General features: G+C 40.4%; 1 protein-coding gene and 1 long non-coding RNA gene across 2 annotated transcripts in view; one reads left to right on the top strand and one right to left on the bottom strand.

The window, feature by feature from the left end:
• Positions 1–21,299, top strand: part of LOC140847487 (uncharacterized) — a 34,413-nt gene that overhangs the window by 705 nt on the left and 12,409 nt on the right. The window contains exon 2 of the long non-coding RNA XR_012127550.1: positions 2,823–2,873. This is a non-coding gene — a long non-coding RNA (uncharacterized lncRNA). The remainder of the gene's footprint in view (positions 1–2,822; positions 2,874–21,299) is intronic.
• Positions 6,157–21,003, bottom strand: CA5B (carbonic anhydrase 5B). The gene is made up of 3 exons (XM_073228020.1): positions 20,975–21,003; positions 19,697–20,057; positions 6,157–6,876 (listed from the first exon to the last, which is right to left on the bottom strand). Exons 1-3 carry the CDS (start codon positions 21,001–21,003, stop codon positions 6,625–6,627), a joined length of 642 nt encoding a protein of 213 aa, XP_073084121.1. The 3' UTR covers positions 6,157–6,624.

Genomic DNA, 21,299 nt, shown 5'->3' with positions numbered 1-21,299 from the left:
TAAATTAGCAAAGCAAAGGCGCTGAGTGGGCGGTGAAATTATGTGGAATCTGCCAAAAACCGCAAGCATTTTGGCCATCATATTTAAAGGGTGCTTCCAGAGTTTCCAGGAATACAGCGGTAGAGGTGGGCTGGGGCTACGTAATGCAGGAGGGCCTATTATGCCATGCTAAAAAGCTGTAATTACGTTCCGTACATAACAGGGAACCATTGAAAACTTTGGAGTTGAGCCTTGTCGTGAACGTATTTGTGTTTTGGGTAAATTATGCTGGTTTGCAATATAAAGGATAAAGCTGGAATATCACAATCTAGGTCAGAGGTGATAGGGAATTAAACAGGGGCAATAAAAGTAGGGACTGAGAAACTAAAACCAGGTCTGCTAATAATCAGACTGTGATGTAGACATACAAGGCTAGGAACAAGACTAAGAAAAATGTTTTCCCAAAGACATGTTGCAGCTGCAAAATGATGAACAATTACCATCTTTTGAGTGATTGGGTAACTTCCTGGCCTAGTTTGTTCGTCACTCCTCCAAACCAAAATTACTGAGCTATGCAATTGCTAAACTTATTCCCTGCTTCCCCTAGCACCTCCTTGGAATCATTCCGCAGAAGCCCAAACTCTGCATAAAGCCTTGCCTTGCCCTACTCCCTTACAGAGACACTTGGAGTAACATACCTCCAAGGTAACTTTGTCCAGCTCAGTGCACCAGTAATTAGGGACATAGGCTTTGAAGTGGGATGGACTGGGAAACTCAAACCCTGGCTCTCTGATCTTGAGCAAATTCCTTAATGTCTAGTCTTCAGTTTTCTCATCTGCAAAAATCAAAATAGTAATAATAGTTCCCAAATGCATGCCATATGTTAGCATAGTGCCCGGCAATAGTTAGTGTCCCCAAGATATTATATCACCATCATCATCATCAGTGTGAAAACTCCCTGATCCCCTCAAGAGTGAGTTAAATACTTGCCCTGTGTGTGCTCCCAGCATGGGTATTTCATCACCTTTTATAACATCTAACACACTATATTGTACTATGTTGCCTTCACAAGTCTGCTTCTTGCACTGTATCTTAAACTCCCTAAAGGTGGACACTTGGCAGTTATAGCCCCTAACTATATATAATGCCAAGTGGCACAAAGTGTAGCTGTGCAAATCACCAATTTTGCTGGTTCCTGTGACCAGAACTTATGCTGAGAATTGCCGCCATTCTGAAAGCATCAGTGTTTGGGTTGCTGTTCCATTTCTTACAAATCAGACCAGACTTTCATGTCAGAACAGTAAGTAATGTCTTCTAGGAAGATACTCCTAATTAAAAAAGAATTCAGACTCAGATTTTATTTTATGTTGATTTGAAAATGAATGTCAATCTCCTTTTACAGGAGTTAAACATTTATCTTTAACAGTTAATCACTGAATTCATTTTTATGAACAAGCTTGAATTGGTCAAGTTAATTTCATTACAGAAGTTAGTTTTGTAGTGTGCCCCTCGTTTAGTGTTTTCTCGGGTGAAATGGGAGAACAAAAAACACAGGACAACACAGACAGACAATGGCTGCAGCCCCGTTGTGGCGCAGCACCTTTATTTTTATACTGCCTTTCTCAGACCTCAGCCAAGTGCTATAACCATCTTTCCCTTCTCAGGGGGGACAGGCCAGAACATCTTGTTGATTTTCTTAGAAGCTGCCTAATAAGCAGGAGCGGTGTTTTCACACTTCCTCAAGGTCTCCCTATTTTCGGCGTGAGGTGTCTTGGCTCGTCTTTGAGGACAAGATATGTTGTTGTGGGCAGATAACTTCCAAGGACTGTGCCAGTCGTTCTCAAGCTGGTGCTTCCCCATGCTGCGTTCAGACATGGGGGAAGGCAAAGGTCGTCCCCTGCAAGTTTAAACCCAATTCCATTTCCAAAGTATAGTCACCATCATTTAAATTCAATAAATCATAAGATAAAAATAAGGTATGTAAAAATTCAATGTAAAGATACATTCTACTATGATGGTCTCATAACTAGAACAGTTATCCTTATTTTGCAACATTACATGTATTTTCTGTTTTTCTTGGTGCCTGAAATACAATATCTACTTATTCTCAAATATGTATATTTCTGTTTATTCCCCCCATGGGAAATGCCTAAATTTTTATTTTATGTTGTCAGTAGAAAATAGCTGATTATCTTTAATAAGTTAAAGAAAATATTTTACTCATAGCTGTGATGTAATAGATAATGCCGTTACTAAGTACAAGTCTTAGTTACTATAAAATGACTAAAGAATGATCCAAAGATGTATATTTCATTTATTACAAGCACAAAGGGAGAGCAAGGAAAAAGTACTCTCTGAATGCCAGGTTGGCACTCTTTCAATTAATTTGTTTACAAATTTATTCACAGACTTAAAGTCAGGTCTCAAGTACTCTCTAACCCTCATTGCTAAGCCAAGGGCTTTAAATATTTTCCAGATTACACTTATAACCCAAAATAGTAAGATAAAATACTTATGAATGCACATTAATATACAAATGCATGCAAATCTATGTTTATACAACTGATAAAAGTTCTCTTTGGAGGAAGAACTATCCAGTGATCATTCTTATTACTTGATTCTTTTGTCTAGTGATAAGCTCAACTGCTTGTGGCTTGAGAAGAAATAGTGGCAGAGCTGTCATCCCCACCTAGAACCCAAATCAAAGTACCATTTCTGAAGAGTAATTGAATTAAAAAAGTAGGACTCAAAATGCACATGGTGACAAGTGTCATAGTCCATTTGGGTGCCATAACAATATGTCAAAGACAGGCTTGTAAACAACAGCAATTTCTTTCTCACAGTTTTGGAGGTTGGGAAGTCCAAGATCAAGGTGCCAGCAGATTCAGTGTCTGGTGAGTACCTCCTTACTGATTCATAGATGGTCGTCTTCTCACTGTATCTTTACATGGTAGACGGAGTGAGGAAGCTCTCTGGGGTCTTTTTATAAGGCCACTGGACCCCTCATAAGGACTCTACCCTCATGACCTGTGTACCTGCTGAAAGCCCCACCTCCTGATACCATCACACTGGAGGTTAGGTTTCAACATAGGAGTTTTGGGGAAACACAAACATTGAGTACCTAACAACAAGAATGTTTTACTATTTATTTGCAAGGTAGCCAGTATTGTTTATACCTACTAATCATGTGGTAAAATTAGAGCTTATTTGCTTAAATGAACTATATCTATTTTTAATCAATTGTTTTACATGAAGGAACCAAAAAAATTTAATTAAAAAGGCAATAAAAAATGTAGAATAGATATCAAGTAAACAATGTTGATTCTTCTAGTGAGACAGAAGATACCTAAAGTGATTACAATCCCGTAGTTTTGCTAAATATCATGTGTGCCAAAAGAATGTGTCCCCTAGCAAACAAAGGAATGGCATCTTCTTAAATGTCTTTGAGGTGGGTGCCTGGTTTTAGAATAGCCAAATTTTCCCCAACTCAGGTAGCCCTGGAAAAGTAGAAAGCAGCTAGCAGCTTGCCCTACCAGTGATATCAGCAAATTGTGCATTGGTTGGACAGAAAGAGGTGAGTGAGGAGTACTGGGTGGTTCCTTCCATTCCTGCTTCTCTAATAAATCCCTTTGGAGTTCTCCAGTCACTTTCTGATCTACATGGCAAAGGATGTCTTACTAATTTTACAGACATCTTACATACTCAAAAAAGCTAATAGGAAGAAAAAGTCATTCAACAAACACTTATATTGTAAAGAAAGGGTTTTATTATATTACTTAATGAAGATAAGCAGCAATTTTTTTATTTTGGTATCATTAATCTACAATTACATGAGGAACGTTATGTTTACTAGACTCACCCCATCACCAAGTCCCCCCCCCACAAGCCCCATTACAGTCACTGTGCATCAGCGTAGTAAGATGCTGTAGAATCACTACTTGTCTTCTGTGTTGCACAGCCCTCCCCGTGCCCCCCCCCACATTACACATGCTAATCATAATGCCCCCTTTCTTTTTTCCCACCCTTATCTCTCCCTTCCCACCCATCCTCCCCAGTCTCTTTCCCTTTGGTAACTGTTAGTCCATTCTTGGGTTCTGTGATTGTGCTGCTATTTTGTTCCTTCAGTTTTTCTTTGTTCTTATACTCCACATATGAGTGAAATCATTTGGTACTTGTCTTTCTCTGCCTGGCTTATTTCACTGAGCATAATACCCTCTAGCTCCATCCATGTTGTTGCAAATGGTAGGATTTGTCTTCTTCTTATGGCTGAATAATATTCCATTGTGTATATGTACCACATCTTCTTTATCCATTCATCTACTAATGGACACTTAGGTTGCTTCCATTTCTTGGCTATTGTAAATAGTGGGTAAGTAGCAATTTTAAGACAAAATTCTTTCTCATGCTCCTGGACAGACCTCAAGCCCATTTTCCCCATTCATGTCACGGAAGTTACAAGTAAACACTTCTGGAGGCATAAAAGACACAAACACTTTCTTGTTAGGGTATGTCAGTAGCAGGGGATCTACAGCACCCCGCTGAGGGCCATATGACTAAGACAGGGAAGAAGTCACACCCCCAAGGCAGTTTTCATAGCCTCAGCAGAGGTGACCAAGAATTTATCATGCAAACCAACACACGGGTGAGGGTGCTGTTAATAATTACACCAGAACACCGGGTATAAGTAAATTGTGAGTGGCAAATGCACACATCCTTTGTATCTCTTAAGATACAAGGGCAAAAAAAAAGAAAAAGATACAAGGGCAAGTTGGGCGTTCTGTACATTGGTTTTCACTCCAACACGGAAGACTTGCTGCAAGAGAATTTTGCACCAAGAGCTTGCAAGAGGCCTGGGAGGGAAGCCTGCGTACCCTGGATATGCTGTGTGTTTACCCTTTTAATGATAACTGTGGTTTGAAACAGATCAGTTATGTAAAGGTAACAAACTTTTTCCCCCTACATTTATCTTCTTAAGAATTCATCTCCTAGGGCATGTGTGCTTCCCTTTAAGAGCAAATGCCTTCACCCCCATCCTTTTTTAAAAGCAGATATATCCCCCAAACTTACACATACAACTTCAAACCTAACTTTTTTTTTCTATTGGATTTTTTTTAGTTGTGGTAAAATTTGCCATCTTAACATCTTAACTTTTTTCAGTGTACAGCTCAGTAGTTTTCAGTATATTCATCCAACCCTATATTGCAGACCAAATGACTAGTGTATATATATATATATATATATATATATATATATTTTAAATTTTTTATTAGGTATGATTGATATATACTCTTATGAAGGTTTCATATGAAAAAACATGGTTACTACATTTACCCATATTATCCAGTCCCCACCCACACCCCAATGCAGTCACTGTCCATCAGTGCAGCAAGTTGCCAGAGATCCACTAAGTCCCTTCTCTGTAATACACTGTTCTCCCCGTGATCCCCCACACCATGTGTACTAAACATAATACCCCTCAGACCCCTTCTCCCTCCCTCCCCACCCACCCTCCCACACTCCTCCCCTTTGGTAACCACTAGTTCATTCTTGGAGAGATGACTAGTATATTAATGAAAGATAAACAACTAGTAAATGGAATATTGAGTTTGGACACAGACTTATAGGCAATTATCCTATATTAGCCAAGATATTTACAAATAAGGGCAACAGTGGCATGGATCCCTCAGAATACGTAGAATTATCTAGATTTTGGCTTATCTGACAACTTCCTCTATTACTGTAGCAACAGTCTTATAAACCACTGTATTTATCAGGGGATTTATATTGATCACCTACCTTGTATAGAACCTCAGCTAATGAAATAAAGTTCAGACCATCTTAAATAGCAGTCAGGATAGCTCTGTCGCTGTAGAAAATATTACCATATTTTGTGAAATAATGCATAAGCAATATAAAATAATACTAGAAACTATAGACTATTATATTATATTACTAGTCTTTTGAAAAATATTTCTGTGATATATCATGAAAGAATTTTAAGTTCTAGACTCTTCAAGCATTTTCTTTAAAATGTTCTGCATATACTTTCTACATTATCAAACCTTAAAAATATCTGATCTTTAGGTACTTGCAAAAGGATTTCCGGATATAAGTTGATCCTGTTTTCTTAGGATTACAAAATATTTTTTCTGTATCATAAATTGATAGTAAGTCAGTAGGCATATCATGTCTAGTAATGACAACTAAAGATGGGGGCAAATTTACTCATTGAGAAGGCTTTATAAAAGAAACACATTCATGTTTTGCAACGAAATATACCCAAAACCATTGCCAATGTTCAGCCAGGAAGTACCAGTCTGGGCCTGGGTGCTGTTTCTGAAAGGCGTGCATTCTGATGGTCAGTGTCTGTGCCTTACCAGTTGTTAAATAATTTGATTATTGTCCCTACTTAGAACTCTATAGTTATAACTAATTGATAAACATAAAAATATAGGTCAAAACTGTCAGACATAAAAAGACATTGCAATTACCAACAAGTTGCTGTAAGAGAAACTTGTGTCTCTAGTTGCTGCCTCAGTGATAAAACACCATTATTAATAGAAGGAACAATTAGTTTACCAAAAGGCTTTCCTCAAAGACTGAAGGAGCACTGCCATACCGAGAAATGCACATCTATAATTACTCTTAAATGCACGTGTTTGGGATAGTCCAGTTAATAACTTTTAAAAAGTTTGCATGTATTAAAGCAAAATGCCACTTGGGGATCACCTGGCTTGTTGATGGCTTGGGTTTTGCTTGTATATTCAGTACATAATCGTGATGGAAAGATGAGCAGACAGTGCGATTCATGAGGGGCTGAAGGGGATGGAAGTTGTCCACCATCCTTTTCTTTTTCCTCCCCTCAGAAGTGAAAAGCAAGGTCCAAAATTGCTCAAGCTAGAAATAGAATCAGGAAGCATAAATAATTTCAATGTAATAACAACTTTACTTCATGAATAAATTACGTTCATTTTTTTCAACTATGAAACATCTGTCTAAAATTGGATACAGAAGAACTTATTTCTGGGTAAGAATGCCTTCACCAAAGAGGAGAGTAGCAGGAAGCAGTAAAACCAGCAGGACACTTAGGAACCAAAAATGGGGGGTTGGGGGTTAAAGGCCTTGCCCCCACATATTAGCCTTTTGCCAAGGATGAGTTACTTCATCTTTAATTCTCAGGAACCTCATCTTTAAGAAGGCAAAAGAGCTAGACTACAGGATAATAAAGGCCTGATGCATACAGTACCAACATGAAAAACATTTTGTTCTTTCAAGATTTAACTGACCCATTAACAATGTATTCTTGATTGCTCACCACACCTGGGCATTGTGGGCAAGGCAATGCATGTGGATGTCTAAACAGGCAGAGGGATGCCCCCCAGTACCGTCCAATAGAACTTTCTGCGATGATGGAAATGTCCTCTGCATGATTCATTATGGTAGCCCCAAGCCACATAGGGTTACTGAGCAGTTGAAATGTGGCCAGTGCAGCTAAGGGAGTGAATTCTTAATTTAACTTTGATTTTAGTGTATTTAGATTTAGATTTAAATGACCAAGTGTGGCTAGTGGCTGACATATTGGACAGCGCAGCTCAATATAAAAGGATCAACCCTAAATCAAGGGCTTGTTCTCTAAAATTGCCATAGCATCAATCAATAGCCCCTTGGCTTTCTGAACAACTCTGTTATGGAACACTTGACCTTAAGCCAGCTGGAAAATCTGTTCACAACATTCCTCTTCACTCCGTCAGGGCACTGTAGCTATGCAGAGGTCAGCCTGAGGCACAGTAGGTAAACACGTGAAAATTTGTTTGGATCAAAGACTTCAGGCCAAGTAGAGCCACAGAGGCAGGACCGTGGCCAGGGGCAAGTGCCCAACACAGTAACTGTACTCACAAATGGCACATACAGCCTCATTCATTAGGAACGTGTCCAAGGAGTTCCAGTCTGTTTTTATTTGGCTAATTCCAAAGATTACAAACAGCACAAGTACCAATAGTAAGTTACATTTCATCTATAAAATGGACTAGTACATAATCATTAAAGATATTGAAGATAATGTTTATTATCTGTAAAACGTTCCACACATCACTGACGAAAAGGAGCAGCAAAACCATATATACACAATGATTCCATTTTGTTAAAAAAATTACATATATTTATATTGACAAAGGTTAGTAAGACTGAGTAGTAACATTACAGACAACTAAGATTATAGATGACAGTTAACATTCTTTTTAATTCATTTTATTATCATTAATCTACAATTACATGAAGAACATTATGGTCACTAGACTCCCCCTTCACCAAGTCCACCCCTACAAACCCCATTACAGTCACTGTCCATCAGCATAGTAAGATGCTGAAGACTCACTACTTGTCTTCTCTGTGTTGCACATAAATCCCTATGCACGCCCCAACTTACACATGCTAATTGTAAGGCCCCCTATCTTTTTCCCTGCCCTTATCCCTCCTTTCCCACCCCTCCTGCCAGTCCCTGTCCCTTTGGTAACCGTTAGTCCATTCTTGGGTTTTGAGAGTCTGCTGCTGTTTTGCTCCTTCAGTTTTCCTTTGTTCTTATACTCCACATATGAGTAAAATCATTTGGTACTTGTCTTTCTCTGCCTGGCTTATTTCACTGAGCATAATACCCTCTAGCTCCATCCATGTTGTTGCAAATGGTAGGATTTGTTTTCTTCTTATGGCTGAATAATATTCCATTGTGTATATGTACCACATCTTATTTATCCATTCATCTATTGATGGACATTTAGGTTGCTTCCAATTCTTGGCTATTGTAAATAGTGCTCTGATAAACATAGGGGTGTGTCTGTCTTTTTCAAACTGGGCTGCTGCATTCTTAGGGTAAATTCCTAGAAGTGGAATTCCTGGGTCAAATGGTATTTCTATATTGAGCTTTTTGAGGAACCTCCATACTGCTTTCCACAATGGTTGAACTAATTTACATTCCCACCAGCAGTGTAGGAGGGTTCCCCTTTCTCCACAACCTCGCCAACATTTGTTGTTGTTTGTCTTCTGGATGGTGGCGATCCTTACTGGTGTGAGGTGATATCTCACTGTAGTTTTGATTTGCATTTCTCTGATGACCAGGGATGTGGAGCATCTTTTCATGTGTCTGTTGGCCATCTGAATTTCTTCTTTGGAGAACTGTCTGTTCAGCTCCTCTGCCCATTTTTTAATTGGATTATTTGTTTTTTGTTTGTTGAGGTGTGTGAGCTCTTTATATATTTTGGATGTCAACCCTTTATCTGATTTGTCATTTATGAATATATTCTCCCATACTGATGGGTACTGTTTTGTTCTATTGATGGTGTCCTTTGCTGTATAAAAGCTTTTCAGCTTGATAGAGTCCCACGTGTTCATTTTTGCCTTTGTTTCCCTTGCCCAGGGAGATATGTTTATGAAGAAGTCCCTTATGTTTATGTCCAAGAGATTTTGCCTATGTTTTTTTCTAAGAGTTTTATGGTTTCATGACTTACATTCAGGTCTTTGATTCATTTCAAATTTACTTTTGGGTATGGGGTTAGACAGTGATCCATCTTCATTCTCTTACATGTAGCTGTCCAGTTTTCCCAGCACCATCTGTTGAATAGACTGTCATTTCCCCATTGTATGTCCATGGCTCCTTTATCAAATATTAATTGACCATATATGTTTGGGTTAATATCTGTGGTCTCTATTTTGTTCCACTGGTCTGTGGCTCTGTTCTTGTGCCAGTACCAAACTGTCTTGATTACTGTGGCTTTGTAGTAGAGCTTGAAGTTGGGGAGCAAGATGCCCCCCACTTTATTCTTCCTTCTCAGGACTGCTTTGGCTATTCAGTGTCTTTGGTGTTTCCATATGAATTTTTGAACTATTTGTTCCAGTTCGTTGAAGAATGTTGCTGGTAATTTGATAGGGATTGCATCAAATCTGTATATTGCTTTGGGCAGGATGGCCATTTTGACGATATTAATTCTTCCTAGCCAAGAGCATGGGATGAGTTTCCATTTGTTACTGTCCTCTTTAATTTCTCTTAAGAGTGTCTTATAGTTTTCAGGGTACAGGTCTTTCACTTCTTTGGTAAGGTTTATTCCTAAGTATTTTATTCTTTTTGATGCAATTGTGAATGGAATTGTTTTCCTGATTTCTCTTTGTATTAGTTCATTGTTAGTGTATAGGAAAGCCACAGATTTCTGTGTGTTAATTTTGTATCCTGCAACTTTGCTGAATTCCGACATTAGTGCTAGTCGTTTTGGAGTGGAGTCTTTAGGGTTTTTTATGTACAATATCATGTCATCTTCAAATAGTGACAGTTTAACTTCTTCTTTACCAATTTGGATTCCTTGTATTTCTTAGTTTTGTCTAATTGCCATGGCTAGGACCTCCAGAGCTATGTTGAATAACAGTGGGGAGAGTGGGCATCCCTGTCTTGTACCCAATCTCAGAGGAAAAGCTTTCAGCTTTTCACTGTTCAGTATGATGTTGGCTGTGGTTTTATCATATATGGCCTTTATTATGTTGAGTTACTTGTCCTCTATGCCCATTTTGTTGAGACTTTTTATCATGAATGGATGTTGAATTTTGTCAAATGCTTTTTCAGCATCTATGGAGATGATGATGTGGTTTTTGTCCTTTTTGTTGATGTGGTGGATGATGTTGATGGATTTTCGAATGTTGTACCATCCTTGCATCCCTGGGATGAATCCCAGTTGGTCATGGTGTATGATCCTCTTGATGTATTTTTGAATTCAGTTTGCTAATATTTTGTTGAGTATTTTTGCATCTATGTTCATCAGGGATATTGGTCTGTAGTTTTCTTTTTTGGTGGGGTCTGGTTTTGGTATTAGGGTCATGTTGGCTTTATAGAATGAGTTTGGGAGTATCCCCTCCTCTTCTATTTTTTGGAAAACTTTAAGGAGAATGGGTATTATATCTTCTCTGTATGTCTGATAAAATTCCGAGGTAAATCCATCTGGCCCAGGGTTTTTTTTCTTCAGTAGTTTTTTGATTACTGCTTCAATTTCTTTGGTGGTAATTGGTTTGTTTAGATTTTGTGTTTCTTCCTTGGTCAGTCTTGGAAGGTTGTATTTTTCTAGGAAGTTGTCCATTTCTTCTAGGTTTTCCAGCTTGTTAGCATATAGGTTTTCATAGTATTCTCTAATAATTCTTTTGTATTTTTGTGGGGTCCGTCGTGATGTTTCCATTCTAATTTCTGATTCTGTTGATGTGTGTTGATTCTCTTTTTCTCTTAATAAGTCTGGCTAGAGGCTTATCTATTTTGTTTATTTTCTCAAAGAACCAGCTCTTGGTTTCATCGATTTTTTCTATTGTTTTATTCTTCTCAGTTTTGTTTATTCCTTCTCTGATCTTTATTATGTCCCTCCTTCTGCTGACTTTAGGCCTCATTTGTTCTTCTTTTTCCAGTTTCGATAATTGTGATGTTAGACTATTCATTTGGGATTTTTCTTCCTTCTTTAAGTGTGCCTGGATTGCTATATACTTTCCTCTTGAGACTGCTTTCACTGCGTCCCACAGAAGTTGGGGCTTTGTGTTGTTGTTTTCATTTGTTTCCCTATATTCCTTGATCTCTATTTTAATTTGTTTGTTGATCCATTGATTATTTAGGAGCATGTTGTTAAGCCTCCAGATGTTTGTGAGCCTTTTTGTTTTCTTTGTAGAATATTATTTCTAGTTTTATACCTTTGTGGTCTGAAAAGTTGGTTGGTAGAATTTCAATATTTTGGAATTTACTGAGGCTCTTTTTGTGACCTAGTATGTGGTCTATTCTGGAGAATGTTCCATGTGCACTTGAGAAGAATGTGTATCCTGTTGCTTTTGGATGTAGAGTTCTATAGATGTCTATTAGGTCCATCTGTTTTATTGTGTTGTTCAGTGCCTCCATGTCCTTACTAATTTTCTGTCCAGTGGTTCTATCCTTTGGGATGAGTGGCATGTTGAACTCTCCTAAAATGAATGCATTGCCTTCTATTTCCCCCTTTAGTTCTGTTAGTATTTGTTTCACATATGCTGGGTCTCCTGTGTTGGGTGCATATATATTTATAATGGTTATATCCTCTTGTTGGACTGAGCCCTTTATCATTATGTAATGTCCTTCTTTATCTCTTGTTACTTTCTTTGTTTTGAAGTCTATTTTGTCTGATCCTAGTAGTGCAACCCCTGCTTTCTTCTCTCTGTTGTTTGCGTGAAATATGTTTTTCCATCCCTTGACTTTTAGTCTGTGCATGACTTTTGGTTTGAGGTGAGTTTCTTATAAGCAGCATATAGATGGTACTTTCTTTATTATCCATTCTATTACTCTGTGTCTTTTGATTGGTGCATTCAGTCCATTTACATTTAGGGTGACTTCTGTAAGATATGTACTTATTGCCATTGCAGGCTTTAGATTCGTGGTTACCAAAGGTTCAAGGTTAGTTTCTTTAGTATCTTACTGCCTATCTTAGCTCACTTATTGAGCTGTTATATACACTGTCTGTAGATTCTTTTCTTCTCTCCCTTCTTATTCCTCCTCCTCCATTCTTCATATGTTGGTTGTTTTATTCTGTGCTCTTTCGTGTTTCCTTTAAATGCTTTTAGTGGATAGTTGATTTTATTTTTTGTCTTTAGTTAGTATTTGGTTGGTCTGCTTTCTTTGCTGTGATTTTATTTTCTCTGGTGACATCTCTTTAGTCTTAGGAGTGCTCCCATCTAGAATAGTCTCTCTAGAATACCTGTAGAGGAGATTTGTGGGAGGCAAATTCCCTCAACTTTTGCTTGTCTGGGAATTGTTTAATCCCTCCTTCATATTTAAATGATATTCTTGCTGGATACAGTATTCTTGGTTCAAGGCCCCTTCTGTTTCATTGCATCAAATATATCATGACATTCTCTTCTGGCCTGTAAGGTTTCTGTTGAGAAGTCTGATGATAGCCTGATGGGTTTTCCTTTATAGGTGCCCTTTTTCTTCTCTCTAGCTGCCTTTATAACTCTGTCCTTGTCCTCGATCTTTGCCATTTTAATTATTATGTGTCTTGGTGTTGTCCTCCTTGTTTCCTTTCTCTTGGGAGTTCTGTGTATTTCCATGGTTTGATCGATTATTTCCTCCCCTAGTTTGGGGAAGTTTTCAGTAATTATTTCTTCAAAGACACTTTCTATCCCTTTTTCTCTCTCTTCTTCTTCTGGTACCCCTATAATGTGGATATTGTTCCTTTTGGATTGGTCACACAGTTCTCTTAATATTGTTTCATTCCTGGAGATCCTTTTATCTCTCTGTGTTTGCTTCTATGCATTCCTGCTCTCTGGTTTCTATTCCATCAATAGCCTCTTGCATCTTATCCATTCTGCTTATAAATCCTTCCAGAGTTTGTTTCACTTCTGTAATCTCCTTACAGACGTCTGTAATCTCCCTCCGGACTTCATCCCTTAGCTCTTGTATATTTCTCTGCATCTCTGTCAGCATGTTTATGATTTTCATTTTGAATTCTTTTTCAGGAAGACTGGTTAGGTCTGTCTCCTTCTCAGATGGTGACTCTGTGATCTTTGCTTCAAATTTTGCCTTTTCATGGCACTAGAGATAGTTTGCAGAGCTGGCACGAGTGACGGCTGGAAGAACGTCCCTTCTTGTTGGTTTGTGGCCTTCCTCTCCTGGGAGAACAGCGACCTCTCATGGCTTGTGCTGGGTAGCTGCGCGCAGTGGTCTTCTGATTCTTGCCCACCACTATGGAGTTTATCTCAGCTGTTGCTGTGTGCGTGGCCTGCCTCGGGCTGCGGCTCCCATATGTTGGAGCCGCATTGGAGAGGAAATGGCCGGGAGGCTGTTTATGTCCATGAGGGGCCTCTGAGCTGCCCTGCTCTCCAGGGGTTTAGGGTGCTCGGAGTTCCCTGCTGCTGGGCTAAGTGTCCCAGGATGCTTCCGTCCGGCCGTGGGGTCCTTGTCCCTTTAAGACTTCCAAAGGGCACTTGCTTTTCTTTGTCCCCGGTTCGCCAGCTGCAGGGACCTGCTCATAGTTCTTACTGTCCTGTTTCCCTAGTATCCAGCACCCCATGCATGCACTGTGTCTGCGGTCCGGTGCGGATGGCTAGGGCTGGCTATTTAGCAGTCCTGGGCTCCCTCTCCTTCCCTGCTCTGACTCATCTCCTCCCGCTGGGAGCTGGGGTGTGGGGTGCTTGGGTCCTGCTAGGCCGTGGCTTGTATCTTACCCCCTTCACGAGGCACTGGGTTCTCGCAAGTGTGCATGTAGTCTGGCTGTTCTCCTGTGTCTTCTGGTCTCTCTTTTAGGAAGACTTGTCTTTGTTGTATTTTCAAAAATATCTGTGGTTTGGGGAGGAGATTTCCACTGTTCTACTCTCGCTGCCATCTTGGCTCCACCTCAACACATTAGTTTTTAAAGTCACCCTTCCTCAGACTTTGGGTTGTGCTGACTTTTTTTTTCTTTGCTTGAATTTGCTATAAAGCACATTTAGTTCCTCCTTTCTTCCATCCAGTCAGACCCTGGAGATGTCTGCCCATGGTTAAAGCAATACAACAACATGAAAAACATCCATCTTATCTATCTTAATGATTTTTAGAATTTATTGCATCATTAGTTGAATTTTATGTTAATTGAGTACAATGATTCCAATTCCAAGGACCAAATACACTGAATATGGCATGCAATGATCTACCTTATGGGTTTTCAAAAATATCTTACAGAATTTCCTCTTCTAAAAAAGGGATTCTGTAAGAGGCGAGTGAAGACACCAATGACCACTTTTCTTTGAGGAGCAGGGAATATGCAGAGAATAATACCATGTAATTCACTAAATTAATAGGGCGGTACTAACGTGTACTGAAATAAAAATAAAATATCCTCCCCCAGATTCTTGGTTTTCTATGCCAACTTGAAATTGTGAACATGACTGACAAATATTCAGTCTGATCTGTTGAATGAAACTGAGGGTCTGGTCCCAAGTTAAGTGAGGGCAGAGGAAAAGGCTTCATGGAGGGTCTTCTTTTCTCTTCTGTCCCAGAAAAACACTGGCAACACTTCCTGGACACTTACTGTCTCCTCCAAAGATGATGAGCAAGGCAGAATGGAGATGTCATCAACAGGTGGCTGCAAGGGTGGGAAGCAGACCTGGCCTCCAGGTGTGTTTTGATTCGCCCACACAATACTAAACACATTTTGTGATTTGTTGCCAACATTTAAAGCTGGATGATTTCACATAAAAATCCACACATCCAGCTGAACTTGAGAATGAGATGCCCTGCAATGTCGGGCACACTCCCACTGGGCACCAACAGGCTGGATCGGAGAAGTGGCCACCCCCTTTGGAAGGTCCCACCACTTCTTCAGTCACCACCACTGTCAGTTCTCTCAGGCTCTCCCAGCCTGGCTCATTCTCACTATTTCTCTGGCTATACACCTCCATTTTGAGAAGCAGTTGCTGTATTGAGAGCTGCCCTATGGAAAGGCCCATTTGGCAAGGAAGTGAGGGTGGCCACTGGCCAACAGCCAGCAAGGAACTGTGGCCCTGAGAGAAACTGAATCCTGCCAAAGCCATGAGAGTGACTTTGGAGGAGCATCCTCTGCCAGAGGAGCCTTGAGATGAGACCCCAACCACCGCGGACACCCTGATTCCAGCCCAATAAGAAATGCAGAGCAAGAGTCCCTAGCTGAGCTGCACGCAGATTCCCTGCCTCTGACAGCGGTCTGCAGAACTCACTGTGAGTCAGGTCTTGCCTACCTCAGAACTTGCTTGTCTGCCACCTCCTTCTTGAACCTTACACCCAGTAACACCTAATACAAGCATAACAATGCCTTGCACCTCCACCTGACCCTATGTGCACACATCCCTCATTGCTCTCAGCGCTCTGCCTGGGTGTCTTCTCTTCAAGTGCTTGTTTCCCCACCACACTACAAGCTACTTTAAGGCAGGGGCCATCCCTTCCTCTGCTTTCTATTCTGAGCACCTGCATAGTGCTTGGCACTTGGGAGATCCTCCATGAAACCAGGAGCTAAAGATACAGACTGATGTGTCAGTTGGGTTTGTTATTGAAACATCACTGCTAACCTCAGCAAGAGTGAGGAAAAGGGTGGGGTCAGGTGGGGCAGATGCCAGGCTGAGGGGGAAGCACGGCTGGCAAGGAACAGGGCAGAGAAAGCAGACAGGAGCTTATGAATCTGGAAGCAGAGCAGTCATAAGATATATCAAATAAGCATATGCTTGTTTATATGAGGTTGTTGACATTTTGTTCTTCTGGTTTTCTAAGATGAGAAAGGATGAAACATACAAAAATTAGATTAACAAATATAAAACAAGTAGCATAGAGTTGGGCTTAGAGTAAACTATCAATGTAATGTTCACACCCTTGTTCTGCTGTTAATGTGGAGGTGGAAGAGCTAGCAGAGATCAGGGTGATGAGGGGAAAGGTAATACACGGGACCCATATGAATAAACATAGAGGCAGGAAATGGGCATGAAACTCTGTGGGGTGATGGAAATGTTCCAAAATTGGATTGTACTAATGGTTGCACCACTCTGTAAATTTACTAAAATCATTATTGTTCTCTCAAAAAGAGTAAATGCAGGACCAAAAATAGGGAGGGACAACTTACAATGTTGGTGAAAGCATTCTTGCTAGGTTCACTGGTGATGCCCCGTAAAAATGGAAAGAAAGTGAAGCCGGAGGGTGGGAAGCCCACTCAGGGGAACAACGGGACTCATCTCTCCCTCTCTTTAATGCCTCATGACAGTGGCAGTGAGAGTCGTTTCAGAGGAGATCATAACTTACAGGGATCATCCATGGACTCAGCCCAGGCATAATTCAGTGCCCTTCCTTACAACATTCTATGTCCTTCACGGGCTCATTAAAATCAATGACCTGCATCCTATTATGGGGAGCCAAACAGCCAAAAATATCCAGGGGGGCCAGGGGCATGAGATGCTCACATACCTTCTCTTATTACCCATTTTGTTTCTGTAAGGTAGGTGGTGATGTCCCCTCTTTCACTCCTGATTTTAGTAACTTGAGTCTTCTCTTATTTTTTTCTTGGTGCACCTAGCTAAAGGTTTGTCAACTTAGTGCATCTTTCCAAAGAACCAACTTTTGACTTCATTGGTTTCTGCTCTTCTTTATTCCGTCCTTCTGTGAGTTCGATTTAGGTTTATTATGCTCTTCTCTTTCTAGCTTCTTAAGTTGGAAAGCTAGGTTACTGATTTGAGAAGTTTCTTCTCCAATGTAGGCATCTTCATCTATCATTTCCCTCTAAGCATGGCTTCAGCTGCACCCTGTAATGTGTTTTTGTCATATACCATCCCCCAGCCCCTTTCCTTGCACACTTGATCCCCCAGTTCTTATAAAGCACAAGGTATCAGCATTTCCTATATTTTTTTTGGAATTTATAAACATTGATATTTATTAGATCCTGTCTTTTTCTAGAATTAGAATTGTTTCTTGCCTTTCTTCATTTCTAGGATGACTTTGCTTTCTTTTACTTTTTCTTTATTTTTCTATGTTCATTTCCTCTTTCTTCCTCTTTCAATGCTTTTGATTATTTTACAAAAGGATGGAGGAAATAGCAGTGAAGTATATGCAGGAAATAGGAGGCAGTCACTGAAATGTGGAAACAGAGAGAGAGATAGAGGAAGTTAGCTATTTGTTAAGGATTAATGGTATCTTTAAGAAAATAATTATTAAAGCATAATGAAAAGCGGCTATCTATTTTGGTCTCTCCTGACAAAATGAGCAGAAAATTAGCAACCTCTCTACAAATTTTTTTGCATAATTTTTAAAAACAATATGAGACTAATTCCCCTAGGGAAGGTAACATCAAGGAGTGATTTAATCAGTTGTGTTTGGAGGTATCTAAAGAGCTGTATGAGGAAGATGTCAGTTATTTGTTTTCCATCTGAGATTGCCCAGGCAAATGGGTGAATAAGAATTCTGTAATCTATGGTTTATAAGAAAAAAAATGACTGAAAAATAAAACAGAAAGCTTTTTGCCTTGAATGATCTTGGGATTAACTCACTTGGTTAAGAAACCAAATAAAACAACCTCCTAAGATTTCCAACTCAAGGAAGCAATGATACATTGCCAACAGACAGTCCCTAGACTGTCAAGTCATTAGAAGGCTGACCAACATTTAGAAGCCTTAGCAGAAAGAAGGTTGCCAGGGACCTGGGCGGGATTCAGAGTTGAAAGAACTCCTATGCACCCAGAGTGAACATATAAGGGCTGGTGTTCTACAGACTGGGTCTGCCCATTGGTCTAGCACTGGTGGGAATAATGGTAGAGCTCTATGGAAGACAAGTAGAAGTCACCATAGAGTAAGATGGTCATTTGGAACACAGGAATGCAGCTTGCTGTTTTGAGGGTTTCTGGAATCCTTACATATAATGTAATGTCATAGCCTACCAGGTGAGATGGAAGCACACTCTAGGGTTTTGGAGAAACTGAGGAAGATGCCAATGAATCTGGGAGGAAATGGAGTAATTTCTTCTTAGTTTGAGAAATGTAAGTAAGATGCTCAGGGTTTGGGGGCCCTGTCCTGCCATGGAAGAGAAAGAGGGAAATGGGAGACATAGACCAAAGCCCTAAGGACAGACTTGAGTACTTCCTGAGTCACAGCAGAAAGTGTGTCAGAGGGAAGAAAACAAAGCAATCTATTTACAGCTGGGCCAGAGGGCCATGTCTAAGTATCAGAACATCACAAGGAAAACACAGTGAAAACCAAGATATAGTTGAGGATCCTAGAGCCAGAATAAATATGGGGGTGAATGCTCTGAATTACGTTTTATATTACACTTTTCACTTCATTCAGGAACACTTTCACAGACTCATTTCCTCATATTCATGAGAGGAAATTAATCTTACCTCTATTGTTACTTGAGTTTGGGAACTCTTGGTTAATGATGTCCTGTCCATTGTGGCATCTTTAACAGCATTCCTGGCCTTGACCCACAAGACACCAGTCACACCCCCACTAGAGTGTGACACCAAAAATGCCTACAGATATTGCCAAGTTGTCCCCAGTCCCTGGGGAGGAAGAGGTGGTAAAATTGCCACTGGGTGATAACCACTTATTAAATATACTACTTCAAATAGTAAGTATTTCTTTCAGACTAATTAGGATTATTTGATACCATCAAATTTGGTTTGGAAAAAGAAACAGAAAAAAGAAAACTGCAGAGAATTACAATCTGTTTTCAACATATACTAAAAAGTTTCAGGTAAACTTTTAAATTGTTCAGATTAGTTTATATATGGGTGGGTTAAAAAAATATTCAAAAGCAGTATTTCTGAATTTAAAAATCTGTTTTAAAATAGTGTTTCTTTTAAACTAGGTAACACTGTTGAATTAACAAAATAACAGAATACAAGTTTCCATTTTTTTCTCATGTCAATTAGTCTTAACTAGGTGTTAAAACTGTAACCTCATGAACACATGAATTTTCCCTTTACCCCATTTCAAAGATATTGCAATCTGATCAGTTAAATCTTATTAAATAGAATTACTATGTAATATAAGTATCTTGTAAAGTCAGCAAGCAGGGAAAATTAGTACTCATTCAGTGCATACATATAAAATAAATTCTAGGCAAAACTTTAAGTTCACACCCAATCTTATGTATCAGTAATAAAATCCATTCACAGAGATATTCATAGTTATTAAGGAAAAAAACTACCTATACTAATAAATGAAAACATTCATAGAGTGGGAGGGACTTCTTTCATACACTGATAAAGGAAGCCAGTGAGTCCCATGCCGCTGCTAATAAACAAGGTGCCCGCTCCCATGGAGGCAGTATGATTCGGTCTGTGCTGACACCCAACTGTCCCTTTAACACCAGACAAAACCCACCAGTCTGCCTCTCACCTGATTTATCTGCAGAATCCTCAAATTCCACAAGGAATAAGTATCCGTTATTCCAGACATGGAGGCAGGTGGTGGGGTCATAAGAGATGGTGAGCGGTTTCAAGCCAGGATCGTAGGTGCTGTCCCTCCACCGGATGTAGATGGGCGACTGGCGCTCACCCGTCGGGGCCAGTTCCACGCTCTCCCAGAGAGGGGGCACTAGGACAGAGCACACGGGGCTATCATCACGGTGCGATCAGCTGGGTTCCACACTGGGCAGTTCTGCCTGTGGAGCCTGTGGAGGCGGATGGAATGGAAGTTTTAGGAATTAGCCCCTTAAGAGGCTATGCGGGTTGACTAGGGCAGGGGACAAAGGCAGGTCAGGGAGCACCCTGCAGAGGAGCAGTCTGCTGCTGTCTTGTCAAACAAGCAGCTCAGCCCACCTTCTATTTCACCACAACCATGTGCCCCATCCTGTGACAAGAGTACAACACATGGAGATTAGCATCGCGTGGATGGGGCATTTCTTTCCCTTCCTTAGAATTTTCTGGGCCCCACCTGCCAAACTGGTTTTCAACAACGAGACAAATTAAAGAAGATTTAGATAAAGGAATTATCTTCAACCAAGGAGATGGGAAGAAGAATTTTTGGAAAGCCAGTGTTTGACTCAGCACTGCAAGCTTTTAAATGGTTGGCTAGTGGAAATAAAGGCTTGCATAGCATGCATCCTATAATAGGGCTTGCACTTCTGGAGATTTCTGGAATCCTTATACACAATGTACTACAGGCTTCCAGCTGAGATGGGGGCACCCTCTAGGATTTTGGAAAATGAAGATACTGCTGGGGAGGCAAGTTTTCCTCTACCCTTCAAGGTTCTTCTAGCTGGACTAAGAATCAAACTGACATGAGACAGATTAACAGGAGAAAATTGAATTTACTTACATATGCAGAGAATCCACAGACACGAGGTTCCAAAGACAGAGGAAATGAAATCTGTATGTCATCCTCAGCTGAGGAGGATGGGGCAGGGGTTCCGGGCTTCAAAAGGGAAGGAAGGCAGTTCACAGGCGCATGAAAGAAGGAGGGAGTGTTTGCTGAACAAACGTTTGCTGCGCTCCACAGAAGCGGTGCGGCAGAGAGGGATTTTAGCAAGTACACCTTGCCGACCTCCTCCCCATCTACCATCCTGATTCACACCATGGTTCCTGTGGTGAGAGCCCTCTTCCTGGAGCAGATCCTCCACCTAAATCCTTTCAGGCATTTAGGGGGAAGGTCAGAGCTTCTTCCTGACTCTTTGGGCCTCCACTGCTTTCTCTGGCCGTAATCCACAGGGCAAAGTGGCACATCTTGGGGGGCCTGCCCTCAGCCCCTACAATTCCCATCTATCTGGAGGAAAAGGAGTAATTTCACCCCAGTTTGACCTATACACGTAAGATGCTCAGGGTCTAGGGGCCCTGTATGCCACCCCAAAATACGCCTCC

The sequence above is a fragment of the Manis javanica genome, chromosome X (assembly GCF_040802235.1).
Source record: "Manis javanica isolate MJ-LG chromosome X, MJ_LKY, whole genome shotgun sequence".
Classification (NCBI taxonomy): Eukaryota; Metazoa; Chordata; class Mammalia; order Pholidota; family Manidae; genus Manis; species Manis javanica.
This window is presented reverse-complemented; position numbering and strand designations above follow the sequence as displayed.